Source organism: Callionymus lyra, chromosome 1, assembly GCF_982586985.1.
Source record: "Callionymus lyra chromosome 1, fCalLyr1.hap1.1, whole genome shotgun sequence".
NCBI classification, from domain to species: Eukaryota; Metazoa; Chordata; class Actinopteri; order Syngnathiformes; family Callionymidae; genus Callionymus; species Callionymus lyra.
In genome coordinates this window covers 1,670,528-1,683,666 of record NC_141818.1, presented here as the reverse complement: position 1 = coordinate 1,683,666, position 13,139 = coordinate 1,670,528, and the positions used below count along the sequence as shown (strand labels likewise).

At 37.9% G+C, this 13,139-nt stretch overlaps 1 protein-coding gene and 1 pseudogene across 2 annotated transcripts in view; both read left to right on the top strand.

Annotated features, from left to right (window-relative positions):
* LOC148087358 (ras-specific guanine nucleotide-releasing factor 2-like) overlaps window positions 1–5,155 on the top strand; it is a 39,247-nt pseudogene extending 34,092 nt beyond the window's left edge. The window contains exons 17-23 of the transcript XR_015710726.1: window positions 1,088–1,191; window positions 1,259–1,343; window positions 1,419–1,616; window positions 2,608–2,687; window positions 2,756–2,872; window positions 2,936–3,004; window positions 4,075–5,155. The product of XR_015710726.1 is annotated as a ras-specific guanine nucleotide-releasing factor 2-like (transcript). The remainder of the gene's footprint in view (window positions 1–1,087; window positions 1,192–1,258; window positions 1,344–1,418; window positions 1,617–2,607; window positions 2,688–2,755; window positions 2,873–2,935; window positions 3,005–4,074) is intronic.
* Window positions 5,156–9,635: 4,480 nt separating this feature from the next.
* LOC148087357 (creatine kinase U-type, mitochondrial-like) lies at window positions 9,636–10,710 on the top strand. Its single transcript, XM_087787462.1, has 5 exons — window positions 9,636–9,775; window positions 9,925–10,123; window positions 10,183–10,278; window positions 10,335–10,556; window positions 10,621–10,710. Exons 1-5 carry the CDS (start codon window positions 9,636–9,638, stop codon window positions 10,708–10,710), a joined length of 747 nt encoding a protein of 248 aa, XP_087643588.1.
* The last annotated feature ends 2,429 nt before the right edge of the window (window positions 10,711–13,139 follow it).

Here is a 13,139-nt window from a genome sequence, read left to right as displayed (position 1 = left end):
TCGTCTGTGTGTCGCATGATTGGCTGAGAGTTCGATCAAGTGACTCTATTATACCAACATTTTATATTGAATTTGAAATGCTATGAATTAAAAAAATATTGAATATAAAATATTTATTTCTGGAATTAGAATATCAAACTCTATGTGTAAAAAAAGGTTTTGCTTTAAAACTATTAAAAACAAATTCATATTTAGAAAATGTATTTTTCAATTATCGGAATTAGAATATCTAATATAATTCTATTTGTAAAACAAACCAACTAAAAATTAAAAAATTATATTTAAATTAATAAATGCCAAACTTTTTATATTCGAATATTCTTTTTTCAATTATTAATTAAAAAAAGAAATAAAACTTTCAATATGAAACATAATTGAATGTAATTATTAAAAATGTAAATAAATGAATAAAATAAAATGTAATGTCATTTAAGTTGATAAAATTAAAAAAACTAAATAAAATAAAATAAAATGAAGTATAATAAAACAATAACAATATAATAAAATAAAATAACATTTAATTTAATTTAAGTTGATCAAATAAAATACAATTAAGTAAAATAAATTACAACTAAGTAAAATAAAATAAAATGAAAATTAAGTTGATCGAATAAAATAAAATGTACAGTAATATAATAGTATTTAATTCAATTGAAGTTGTTAAAATAAATTGTAATAAAATAAAATAAAATTGAAGTTGTTAAAATAAATTGTAATAAAATAAAATAAAATTTAAGTTGATTAAATAAAATACAATTATGTAAAATAAATATCAATTTAGTAAAATAAAATACAATAAAATACAATTAAGTACAATAAAAAAAATAAAAAATTGAATTCATACAATTAAATAAAATGTACAGTAAATAAATACTATTTAATTTAATTTAAGTTGTCAAAATCACTTGTAATAAAATTAAATTAAATTTAACTTGATAAAATAAAATACAACTTATTTAAAAAAAATGCAATATTTGGATGACACAAATAAAGTTTCTTGATTTAAAAGGTTAAATTCCTCTCTAGATTGTGATGCCACTGACACAGTAACTCTAAATCTCACCTCCGACTCGTCTTCGTGTTCAAGGCCGACTGTCCGAAGGCCGAGTGTTTCGAGTCGCTGTCGGCGATGGAGCTGGCGGAGCAGATCACTCTGCTGGATCACATCATCTTCCGGAGCATTCCTTACGAGTCAGTCCTGCTGGAAAACACCTTCGTTCGTGACTCTCAAGGATCTTGACGACCATGTCTCTCGCAGGGAGTTCCTGGGTCAGGGTTGGATGAAGGTGGACAAGAACGAGCGCACGCCGTACATCATGAAAACCAGTCAACACTTCAACGACGTGAGTCTTTACCGCCTTCGTCGTCGTGTCCGTGCGGCGCCGGCTCATCCCTTTTGTCGTTGCCACGGTGACCAGATGAGCAACCTGGTGGCGTCTCAGATCATGACCCACACCGACGTGGGCTCCAGGGCCAACTCCATCGAGAAGTGGGTGGCGGTGGCCGACATCTGCCGCTGCCTCAACAACTACAACGGCGTGCTGGAGATCACCTCGGCGCTCAACCGCAGCGCCATCTACCGGCTGAAGAAGACCTGGGCCAAGATCAGCAAGCAGGTGCCAGGTGGACGGGAGTAGATCAGGGATTCAGATCCATATGGAAGGGTTGAACTTTGATTTTTTTAATTAAGTTTTAAATAAATAAAATAAAAACTTTTTTACACATAGAGTTTGATATCCTTATTCCGATTAACAACATTTTTTTTTTTATAAATTCAATCTTTTTTAATTTGTAGCCTTTTAAATTCAATATAAAAACGTTGGTATAATAGAGTCACCAGACAATACCAACAGAGCACCGATCTACTTGATTAAACTTTCAGCCAATCATGACAAATATCAATATAAGGATAAGATTTGTGTCGTCAGATATTCAAAAGTTGAATTTAAAAAAATATTGAGACGTGAAACTCAAATTTATTCAAATGTTTTTTTTGTTTCTTTTATATGGATAATTGAAATTAATAATTTGTATATTTAAAGGTTGAATTTGTTTTTAATAATTGAATTTAAATGTTAATAGTTTGAAAGTAAAAACTTTTTTACACAAAGAGTTTAATATTCTAATTCCAAAAATAAAAATTCAATATTTTTTAATCCATAATATTTTAAAATTCAATGTAAAAACGTTAGTATAATAGAGTCACCAGACAATAACAATAGAGCACCGAGCTAATTGATCGAACTTCCAGCCAATCATGCGTCGCACAGACGATCACATGACTATGTAAAAAAAAGTGACTCAGTGCTCGACTGGATTAGTCTGGTAAGATGACACTATTATTCCAACGTTTTTATGTTAAAATTAAAAGGCTATCATTTAAAAATATATTGAATTTAGAGCATTTATTTTGTAATTACTGGATAAGGAATATCAAACTCTATGTGTTCATTTTGAGAATAAGATTGATTTTATATATTATTGTATGTTATTTGTTCAACCGTTCAATATTCTGATGGCACTGACAAACTTCCATAAAAATCCATCCCGACATGTGACACTATCCTGGAACAGTCCTTGATGGTTCTGGTTCTGGTTCTCCCGCAGACTAAGGCGCTCATGGACAAGCTGCAGAAGACGGTGTCGTCCGAGGGACGCTTCAAGAATCTGAGGGAAACTTTGAAGAAGTAGGTTTTTCTTTGTGTGTTGATGTTATGGAGTCATATGGTGCTCACATGGGTGTGTGTGTGTCCAGCTGCAACCCCCCCTGCGTGCCCTACCTGGGGATGTACCTGACGGATCTGGCCTTCATCGAGGAGGGGACCCCCAACTTCACGAGGAGGGTCTGGTCAACTTCTCCAAAATGAGGATGGTGAGTAAAGAAAGAAACATCTCGCAGAGAACGACCGTGAACACAAGACTTTTATTTCTTCAGATCTCCCACATCATCCGGGAGATCCGGCAGTTCCAGCAGACCCCGTACAGAATAGAGCATCAAGCTAAGGTACTTCCTTAATATACCTTTCAAAATAAGAGCTACACGACTAGGAAAGTTGTGTATTTAAGATGGGATTTACTTTAATATTTCACATGTTTTTTGTTCACAAAAATTATTAAACATACTCACACATTATATTAAAACAAAAAGTACATAGAGTACATATTTAAATGATAACAAAGGCAATAATAATTAATATTTACAATAAAAACAATAATGAAATTAAATAATTAACCTTAACTAAAAAATGATAATGAAATAAAGACAAAAATAAACAACTGGATCAACAATAGCACATGTGCACACACACACAACTACTTACTTACTTTACTACTTTCTTACTCAACTACTTTCTTACTTAACTACTTACTTACTTAACTACTTACTTACTTAACTACTTACTTACTTACTTACTTAACTACTTACTTACTTAACTTCTTTCTTACTTAACTATTTTCTTCCTTAACTACCTACTTACTTACTTAACTACTTACTTACTTACGTACTTACTTAAATACTTTCTTACTTACTTACTTGACTACATACTTACTTAACTACTTACTTAAATACATACTTACTTAACTACCTACTTACTTACTTAACTACTTTCTTATTTACTTACTTAACTACATACTTACTTAACTACTTACTTACTTACTTAACTACATACTTACTTAACTACCTACTTACTTACTTAACTACTTACTTAACTACTTACTTACTTACTTACTTAACTACATACTTACTTAACTACTTTCTTACTTAACTACCTACTTACTTACTTAACTACTTACTTACTTACGTACTTACTTAACTACTTTCTTACTTACTTACTTAACTACATACTTACTTAACTACTTACTTACTTACTTAACTACATACTTACTTAACTACCTACTTACTTACTTAACTACTTTCTGGATGGATGGATGGATGGATGGATGGATGGATGGATGATGGATGGATGGATGGATGGATGGATGGATGGATGGATGGATGGATGGATGGATGGATGGATGGATGAACGGATGAATCTCAACGTTGCTAACAAGTCTGGACACTGTGTCCGGCGCCAGGTGACGCAGTATCTCTTGGACAAAACCCTGATCATGGACGAAGACACGCTGTACGAGCTGTCCCTGAAGATCGAGCCCAGACTTCCTGCCTGATGGGGGAGTGAGTCCAGCGGGAAAGACCCCCAGAAGAAACGACCGCCCTGCAAGTCTTGACCGGTCCCAGGAGCGTCCTGACAGAGTGAACAGAACCAGGACGAGCTGATAAACTGAGGGCGGTTGGAGGCGGCGTGTGCATGAGGATGTGTTGCTGGTCGGGATCGCGTTCCTCGGCTGCATGAAGCCACCGGAGTCGAGGAGGGGGAAAAAAAAGAAGAAAAAAAGAGATGTAGCATTTACAGAAGTGTGACATAGAGGAGCTGATGTCTCTGTGCTGTCGTTCGTGTTCTGTCGTGTGATCGGAGGACAAACTTCCGACGCTTTACCCTGCATGACTGCGGCTTAGCTCCCAGGCTTTAGCATGCTAGCGCGCCACCGGACGCATCGTCGGCGGGCGAGTCCCGCCTCAGGACCGAACCGAGACCCCGGGTGCCTTTTGAACCTGAAGGCCGACTCCACACGTTTACAAATCTTTTGATACCTTGAAACTAGTTTGAGCACTGCCGATTCTGAAGTTGTGATGTCATCAAACCGCATCAGAGTTTTGTCCCCTGAGGAGAAAATCCTAAAAACTACAGATACGATCATAGATAGGGGTGCAAGGCATGATGGGGAATTCCGGTCTACTTACTCGAGCGCCAAGACTTTCTTCCTTCTCATAGGAGACGTACAGGTGGGGTCGCCTCTTGATGACATCACATCCGGAGAGCAAAACCCCGCGACTAGTTAACCGTTTTCTCTGGTCAACTTTTCCAGATCTCAGCACATCTCTTAGGTGTCACTGAACAACCCTCGCTCTCCTGTCGTGGGAACCTGCTTGAGAACTTGGCTCCTGCATGGGTTTTGAGTGATGTCATTTGTGATGTCACTCTTAGAGCACAAAACCCACCGTATGTTAACACACAGAAAAGAAAATAATAATTGATATAACTTTTGTTCTATTGATTGTAACTTTCTGAAGGTTTTTTAGTTTTTTTTAAAAATTTTTTTTAAAAAAGATGGTATTTTCTCTGAAGTAACATTAGTTTGTAACTGTTGTCACGACACTTGTTCTAATCAAGTTTCTCAAAAGCATGAACCTGTAAACTAATTATTAGTTTGTATTATTAGTTTTACTGTTTTCCCAAAACATTCTACTGACACTAAACAGGTCCGCGGTGAAAAAAAAAAGGTTGACTTAAAGAACCAGTGTATTTGTAACAGCCACAACATGTGAGGATGCACATATATCGTGTACGTCTGTATATTAGAAAATAATACTTTTATAAGGTATAGCATGGAGGAGATACTTTACCAATTAACTTATTGAGATTTTTGTTTAGAAGAAAGTATATATATTAGTTCATAATTTGATGTAGGACTTAAAAACATTAGCAACTCGCCCATACTTTTTTTTTTTTTTAAATAACTTGAAATTCTAAAATCTAAAAAAACAGTTTTAACCCTTTAAATTCAAAATAAACCTATTCTTTACAAGATCCCAGGTTTAATATACGTTTCATCTTCAGGTGTCGATTTAAATGAATGTCTTTCAAATTAATGTATTTATAAGAGAGTTTATGGAGAGAACAGATAGTGTTGCCAATTCTTCTTTATCTTCTAGGCATGAACCAAACAAGAGTTTAAATCTTTCTCTTTTTTTTTAAAGAGAATAATGTGCTTTTCAGAAATGTACACAGTTGCGTTCCTGGTGATGACGTCACGATAGGACTGACGCGAGGATATTTGAATTTTTATCATTTCTATTAAGGAATTAAACTTCATATCAACGTCAGAACGTCAACGTTGACAGTAATAACAACTATTAAATTAAATAAAAATTACGCCGCGCCACTCAGCCAATCAGAGGAAGTGACGTCACTGACGTATCGTTTATTGTTCTTCTAAAAGTTCTTCTACAATGATAAATCAAATTAATACAGTTACTTATTGTGCATTTGGAGTTGAAGCACACTCACAAAGTTAATTTGACTTTTAAAAGTTATTATTTTATTTTATAAAAAGTAAATTAAGAAAGAGCGAAATTAAATGAAGTGACGTCATCACTAGTCGACAGCCAGAGCAAACTGTACGCAAACGTTCCGTTTATCCCAGTGAATAACGTCTTGAAAGGCCTTTTAAAAAAAATCCCGAGTTCCTTTGAAACGCGCATGTTGAACCTCTGCTGTGGCGGCGCTCACCAAATGTCTCCCTCTAGTGTTCGGACGGCGACACTACACGCGCTGCTTCCCCGCCTCCTCCCGTCAGTCATGAGTGTTGGATGTTTGACCTTCTTGACCTCTCGAGATGTAGCTTCCGCTGGAGTGACACAACCTTTTCCTCGCTGCGCTGCGTTCATCGTCACACACACTGTTATTTTTCTACACGGAGACTTCCACGGGCGGAGAAACTATTTTTCCATTGTGAAGCTGTGAATATTTCTTTTTGTGTTTTTTTCTTCTGCATCCCACACGGCTGTTATACTACAGATGTAGCATTTAAATAACGAGTGTGTGTCCGTGTGAAGATTGTCGTGCTGCATGCACACAACAGCTGCATGTTGTCGCATGTGTGACCGGACGCTTCCTTTTTAATCTCTGCTTCTCCAGTGTCTGTAGCCGTCGACCTTTGACCCCGGTCCACCGATGATGGTTTGTGTGCGAGTGTGTGTGTGTGTGTGTGTGTGAGTGTGTGTTCGGCATGAGTCGCGGAGAAAACTGTTGTCCGGCTTTGCTTTCTTGACAAAAAACTGTGTTTGTAATTCCAAGTGCCAGTTGGACATCCTGGTGTGCGAGCACTCGTGCGATGTTTTGTAACACGTGTGTGTCGTTCGCTTCACTTCTTCGTTTCGCTTTTTCCACTCGTAGGTGCAGGAAATAAACTCGCCATGCCTTACACGCGTGTTCTTCCTCCTCGCGGCCAACCATCGCAGTGCATTACAGATGAAATCACGTGATTTTAAATTACATTTAAATATTTAATTAAAATATATTAGGGTATTTTATACTGTACTTCAGGAGTGGGACAAGAATTAAATATGTGGGGAAAAACAGTAAATAAAAAAGGACAAATTATGAAACTATAAACTATAATAGTTTTGTAATTATGCCTGATATTGTAATTTAAAAAAAGCTAAAGTTTTTTTTTTAATGTTTAGATACTTTATATCTATTTTCCCACCAAAATATGTTCTTACCTTCGTTTTATGTAATTGTTTCATTACATTATTTTTTTCCATTCATTTTAAGGCACAATAAATACGCAATATAAGGGGAAAAGGATCTCGAGTCTGTCAATAAAAAACTAAATTTGAAGAATGAATAAAGAGTGATCAATCCTCCAAAATTAATAATGACTTATTCAATATAAATATAACGAGTAATTACATGGTTTCCACGTCTGCTCTAGTAAAGCAACGGAACTCATAAAAGATGCAAAAGGTTCAAACTTAAAGTTTACAAATTGAATAAAATCACCAAAATATCTCAAATTCACATAGTATTGATGTTAAAGTACTGCACTCTCTTCTTCATCCTCATCTTGAATCCATCTATATCACTATATCATCAGCAAACATCATCGTCCTCGTCCGTGACGACCTCAGAAAAGAAGACATTTCCATTTTTGTTCAAATGTCTTAATCATTTTATAACAATGTTTCTTTATTACTATTTTAGAAACTTAATAATTCCAATCGATAACACTCGTGATGATGGGATAATGTTACATATTTATACTTTTACAACATTTAAATTTACATTTACTTTTAATTCATATTAAATGATGATTTAAACCCTAACAATCTGTGTTTTACTACAGATTTTTACTACTACAGATAAATACTTGATATGACATAATTGTTGTTTTAATTAGATTTAACGTTGGCTCTAGTTCCATGTTCTGAGCCTGACGTTCGGAGTACCCCGAGTAACCCGGTCTGACACCTGCAGGAAGACTTGATTGGACGCAGGTTCAGGTTCAGGTGACAGACGTGTTGACCGACGGCACAAAGAGGATTTACAGTCTGAGTTGAACTAATCCTGCGGCAGCTTCTCCTCCAGCCTTCAGTCCGTCTGCACTGAAGCACTGCAGGAACTCTCCAGGTACTCTCCAGGTACTCTCCAGGTACTCTCCAGGTACTCTCCAGGTACTCTCCAGGTACTCTCCAGGTACTCCGCGATCTTCGCTCTTCCTCCGGTCAGACTCTCAGGTGTTTACAACTTTAAATTATTTTTCCTGTTAAAAAACAGATCGTCCTTTACGTGTCATTTACTCGACTTTATCAAACATCGTAGTAGTATTTGTACTTGTTGTTTCAAATATAAAAAAAAATTTTGTCAATTTAATCGGAGCATATATTTAAAGTTCTGACTTCAAAAGGGTTTAATAAATGATTTTGTTTTCATTAAGATAAATACAAGAAAAAACACAATTAAAAAAATATAATTTATTTGAGTTTAATTTAAAACATTATATGATCCTGAACTATAATAATGTGTAATTCAATTATTAACCATCATTAACACTTGTTAGTTTTCAGATAAATAACACTATTTATTTTCATAATTTAATTACATTTTTTTTTTAACTTAAAAAAGCAAAACATACATTTATTAAAAAGTCTAAAACTAATTGTAGCATAAAAAAAATATTTGTGTTTAGTTTTATCTTGTTTAAGTAATACAGAAAAAATGTTGTTGCTAAAATACATTTTGACCAACTTAATTACTAGTCCTTTTGAAAATTATGGATAAAATATATAAAAAAATACTTTTTAAATACTTATTTATTTTTTCATTGGCTTTTATCATTTATAAAGTTTTACTTAGTTTTTACTTAAAAACTCATCAAATGTATAGTTTCCTCTATTACACGACGTGTTGCTATTTTTCCGAATCTTTTTCTTTTCTTTAAAACTTCTTCCTCCGTCCGTCTTTATCTGAACTAAATTCTTAAAAGACATATTGAGCGACAAATTCACCACAACATAAACGTGTCTCCACTATTTTTTTGTTCTGGATTACCATCTGGATCTACAGACCTTTTGAAGGAGTCGTCAATTTTTTTGGTTCTTAACTCTACTGCCACCTGCTGTCCCATTTAACTTATTCTTATGAATTACATTTCAAATGATAAAAAAGTATCAAATTCTAAAGGAAAAATAGATGATGATATAATATCGGGTGATAGAAGTTTCTTGAACGAACACGTCCACCTTGTTTCCCGACGTCTGCGTCGCCTCATTAGCAGCTTCTTAAGGAGCCGCCGTGACATTTCCACCGGATGATGATGAAGTTCAAACTCTGGGGCGACGGCGGATAAATATGCGGCTTCATTACGACCGCAGACTAGAATCCACGTCATCAAATGTTAAAACATTTCAGCCTCGTGTCGACAGGAAACAAAACCGATTCGTCTCCAAATGTCAAGTTTTTAAAAATCATAAACATTCTCGTTTCTCCGTCAGGACGACGCCGAGGACGACGATGGCTCGTTCGTTCGCTCGCATGATTTCCGGGCGCAAGGTGGCCGTGGTGCTCGCCAGTTTGGGCGCCGGGACGGTTTCCTCGGTCTTGTTCCTGTCCGGGTCTTCTGCCGCCGAGAGGAAGAGACTCTACCCTCCCAGGTCAGCGGGGTCATTATCAACTGCCAAGGTCCAAAAAATCCACCTTAAACATGTGCAATTAGATTTATATATGTTATTCTATTGGCGCCCACCAGAGGGTGCTATGTGGTGCCTTTTTTTTTTTAACAAGACTTTTCAAATCCCTCCAGTGCAGATTTTCCCGACCTGAGGAAGCACAGCAACTGCATGGCCTCCGCCCTGACCCCGGGCATCTATGCCCGTCTACGGGACAAGACCACCCCCAGCAACTGGACCCTGGACCAGTGCATCCAGACCGGGGTGGACAACCCCGGTCACCCTTTCATCAAGACGGTGGGGATGGTGGCGGGCGACGAGGAGAGCTATGATGTGTGTGACCTCAAACGGTGACTACCTGAGTACCCGACTCGAGTCTTTCCCCCGTTAAGGTCTTCGCCGACCTCTTTGAAGCCGTCATCAAAGACCGACACAACGGCTACGACCCTCGGACGATGAAGCATCCGACGGACCTGGACGCCTCGAAGGTACTTCGGTGAACACCTCTCTGCTCGGGTCAGTGACCCCCCCAGTGCCCTCTCAGGTGACCTCCGGACAGTTCGACGAGCGCTACGTCCTGTCGACCCGGGTCCGCACCGGTCGCAGCATCCGAGGCCTGAGTCTTCCACCCGCCTGCTCGCGCTCCGAGCGCCGGGAGGTGGAGACCGTGGTGGTCACGGCGCTGTCCGGGCTGAAGGGCGACCTCACCGGTCGCTACTACCGTCTGGGGAACATGAGCGACAAAGAGCAGCAGCGGCTCATCGACGTGGGTGAACGCAGACGCCGGTTCTTCACGACGATCCATCTTCATAGCTTCCAACTCCTCTTAGGAACACTTCCTGTTCGACAAGCCGGTGTCTCCCCTGCTGACGGCTGCTGTGATGGCACGAGACTGGCCTGACGCTCGATGGATTTGGTGAGTCTGTCAGTGGAATATTAGTTAGTTGAGTTTGGTTAGTTATTATTAGTTTAGGGTTTTTTTATTGGTAAGAACCTGTAATACGATGACACTAATACAGGATCAACGATACGATATATTGCGATACTGTAGTAACAAGGTTAAATTTGTAGTATCGTCCAGTACTTGACTCTGGTGTTGTGATAGTGTAGTAACAAGTATATATGTGTAGTATTGTCCAGTATTTGACTCTTGTGTTGTGATAGTGTAGTAACAAGTATATATTTGTAGTTTTGTCCAGTACTTGACTCTGGTGTTGTGATACTGTAGTAACAAGTATATATGTTTAGTATTGTCCAGTATTTGACTCTGGTGTTGTGATAGTGTAGTAACAAGTATATATTTGTAGTATTGTCCAGTACTTGACTCTGGTTTTGTGATAGTGTAGTAACAAGTATATATGTGTAGTATTGTCGGGTACTTGACTCTGGTGTTGTGATAGTGTAGTGTGTAGTAACAAGTACATATGTGTAGTATTGTCCAGTGCTTGACTCTGATGTTGTTATAGTGTAGTAACAAGTATATATGTGTAGTATTGTCGGGTACTTGACTCTGGTGTTGTGATAGTGTAGTGTGTAGTAACAAGTATATATGTGTAGTATTGTCCAGTGCTTGACTCTGGTGTTGTTATAGTGTAGTAACAAGTATATATTTGTAGTATTGTCCAGTACTTGACTCTGGTGTTGTGATACTGTAGTAACAAGAATATATTCAATTCAATTCAATTTTATTTAAAGTGTCTTATCATAACAAAGTTATCTCAAGACACTATACAGTTGAAATAAGACTATAGTTGATTAAGGAAAAATAGATCCCAGCAATTCAACAAAGAGCAAGAAGCGAAACACTGTACAGTGAGCTATGGCTAGGAAAAACTTCCTTTTAGAAGGCAGAAACCTTGAGCGGAACCAGACTCATTGTTGACGGCCTGCCGCTTTGACCGGCTGGGAGGAAGGATGGGGGGGTAGACAGATGGATAAGGAGAGGAGTGAGGGAAATTATAGTGAGAAAAAAAAGAGGAGAGTGTAGGAGAGTCCATGGAGGTGCTGGAGAGAACTCGGGATCAGATGACGTGGTGAAGATCCTGGATCAGCAGCGGCTCTGGAGGTGGAGCCCTGGGGCTCCGGGAGAGAAATAAAAAGGTGTGGCTTTAAACTGCACAGGTGATGAATGTAATGCAGAAAAGAAGGATATACAGAGCTCGGTGTCTAAAACTCCTCCAGCATTCTCAGCCTGTAGCAGCTAAGATAAACAGTTAAGTTAGTTATAGCATCTAAAGATAAACAGTTAAGTTAGTTATAGCAGCTAAAGATAAACAGTTAAGTTAGTTATACGCTTTATCGAAAAGTAAGGTTTTAAGATTGTTTTTAAACATAGAGAGGGTGTCTGCCCTCCGGACTGAAGCCGGTAGTTGGTTCCACAGCAGAGGGGCTTGAAAACTGAAGGCCCTGGCTCCAAATCTACATTTAGAGATTTGTGGTATAACTAATAGATCAGAGTTTAAGGATCGTAAGGTCCTAGAGGGTTGGTAAGTTTGGATTAAATCTTTAATGTATGTTGGTGCTAGACCATGTAAGGCTATATAGGTTAGGAGAAGGATTTTAAATTGTATTCTAAATTCTACAGGAAGCCAATGTAGGGAAGACAGCTCAGGGGAAATGAGTTTGCGCCTCTTAGTCTTAGTCAGGACACGAGCTGCAGAGTTCTGAATGAGCTGAAGAGTTCTGAGAGACTTTTTAGAACACCCTGACAGAAGAGAGTTACAATAGTCCAGCCTGGAAGTTACAAAAGCATGGATAAGCTTCTCAGCAGCATCTATAGGAAGGAAGCGCCCGATTTTTGAAATGTTACGAAGGTGGAAGTAAGGAGTCTGGAGATTTGTTTTATGTGTGAGTTAAATGATAAGTCCTCGTCAAAGCATACACCCAGATTCTTTACAGTGGTGCTAGTAGCAGGAGCAAGTCCATTATGTAAAGCTAGATCATTAGTTAATGATTGTCTGAGATGTTGCGGACCAGATAGTAAAACCTTAGTCTTTTCCGAGTTCAGTAGGAGAAAGTTTTTGGTCATCCAGGACTTGATATCTGTAATACAGGACTGTAGTTGTGTTAGCTGATTTCTTTCATCTGGCTTCATGGACAAGTAGAGTTGGGTGTCATAAGCATAACAGTGAAAGTTTATAGAGTGTCTTCTGATCAAGTCCCCTAGTGGGAGCATATAGATTGTGAATAGTATTGGACCAAGAACAGAACCTTGTGGGACACCATAGCTGACCTTAGTGTGTGTCGATGAGAGGTGGTTGACATGTACATAGTGCGTTCTATCCGACAGCTAAGATTTTAACCAGTTAAGAGCAGTTCCACGAATGCCTATATGGTTTTCTAGCCTCTG

What these genes read in the sequence shown, in the direction of transcription:
- LOC148087357 (XM_087787462.1), top strand. Translation starts at nt 9,636, where the DNA reads ATGGCTCGTTCGTTCGCTCGCATGATTTCCGGGCGCAAGGTGGCCGTG. An exon ending in AAGAGACTCTACCCTCCCAG is followed by an intron (nt 9,776 to 9,924) that starts GTCAGCGGGGTC and finishes AAATCCCTCCAG; the next exon opens with TGCAGATTTTCCCGACCTGA. An exon ending in CGGACCTGGACGCCTCGAAG is followed by an intron (nt 10,279 to 10,334) that starts GTACTTCGGTGA and finishes GTGCCCTCTCAG; the next exon opens with GTGACCTCCGGACAGTTCGA.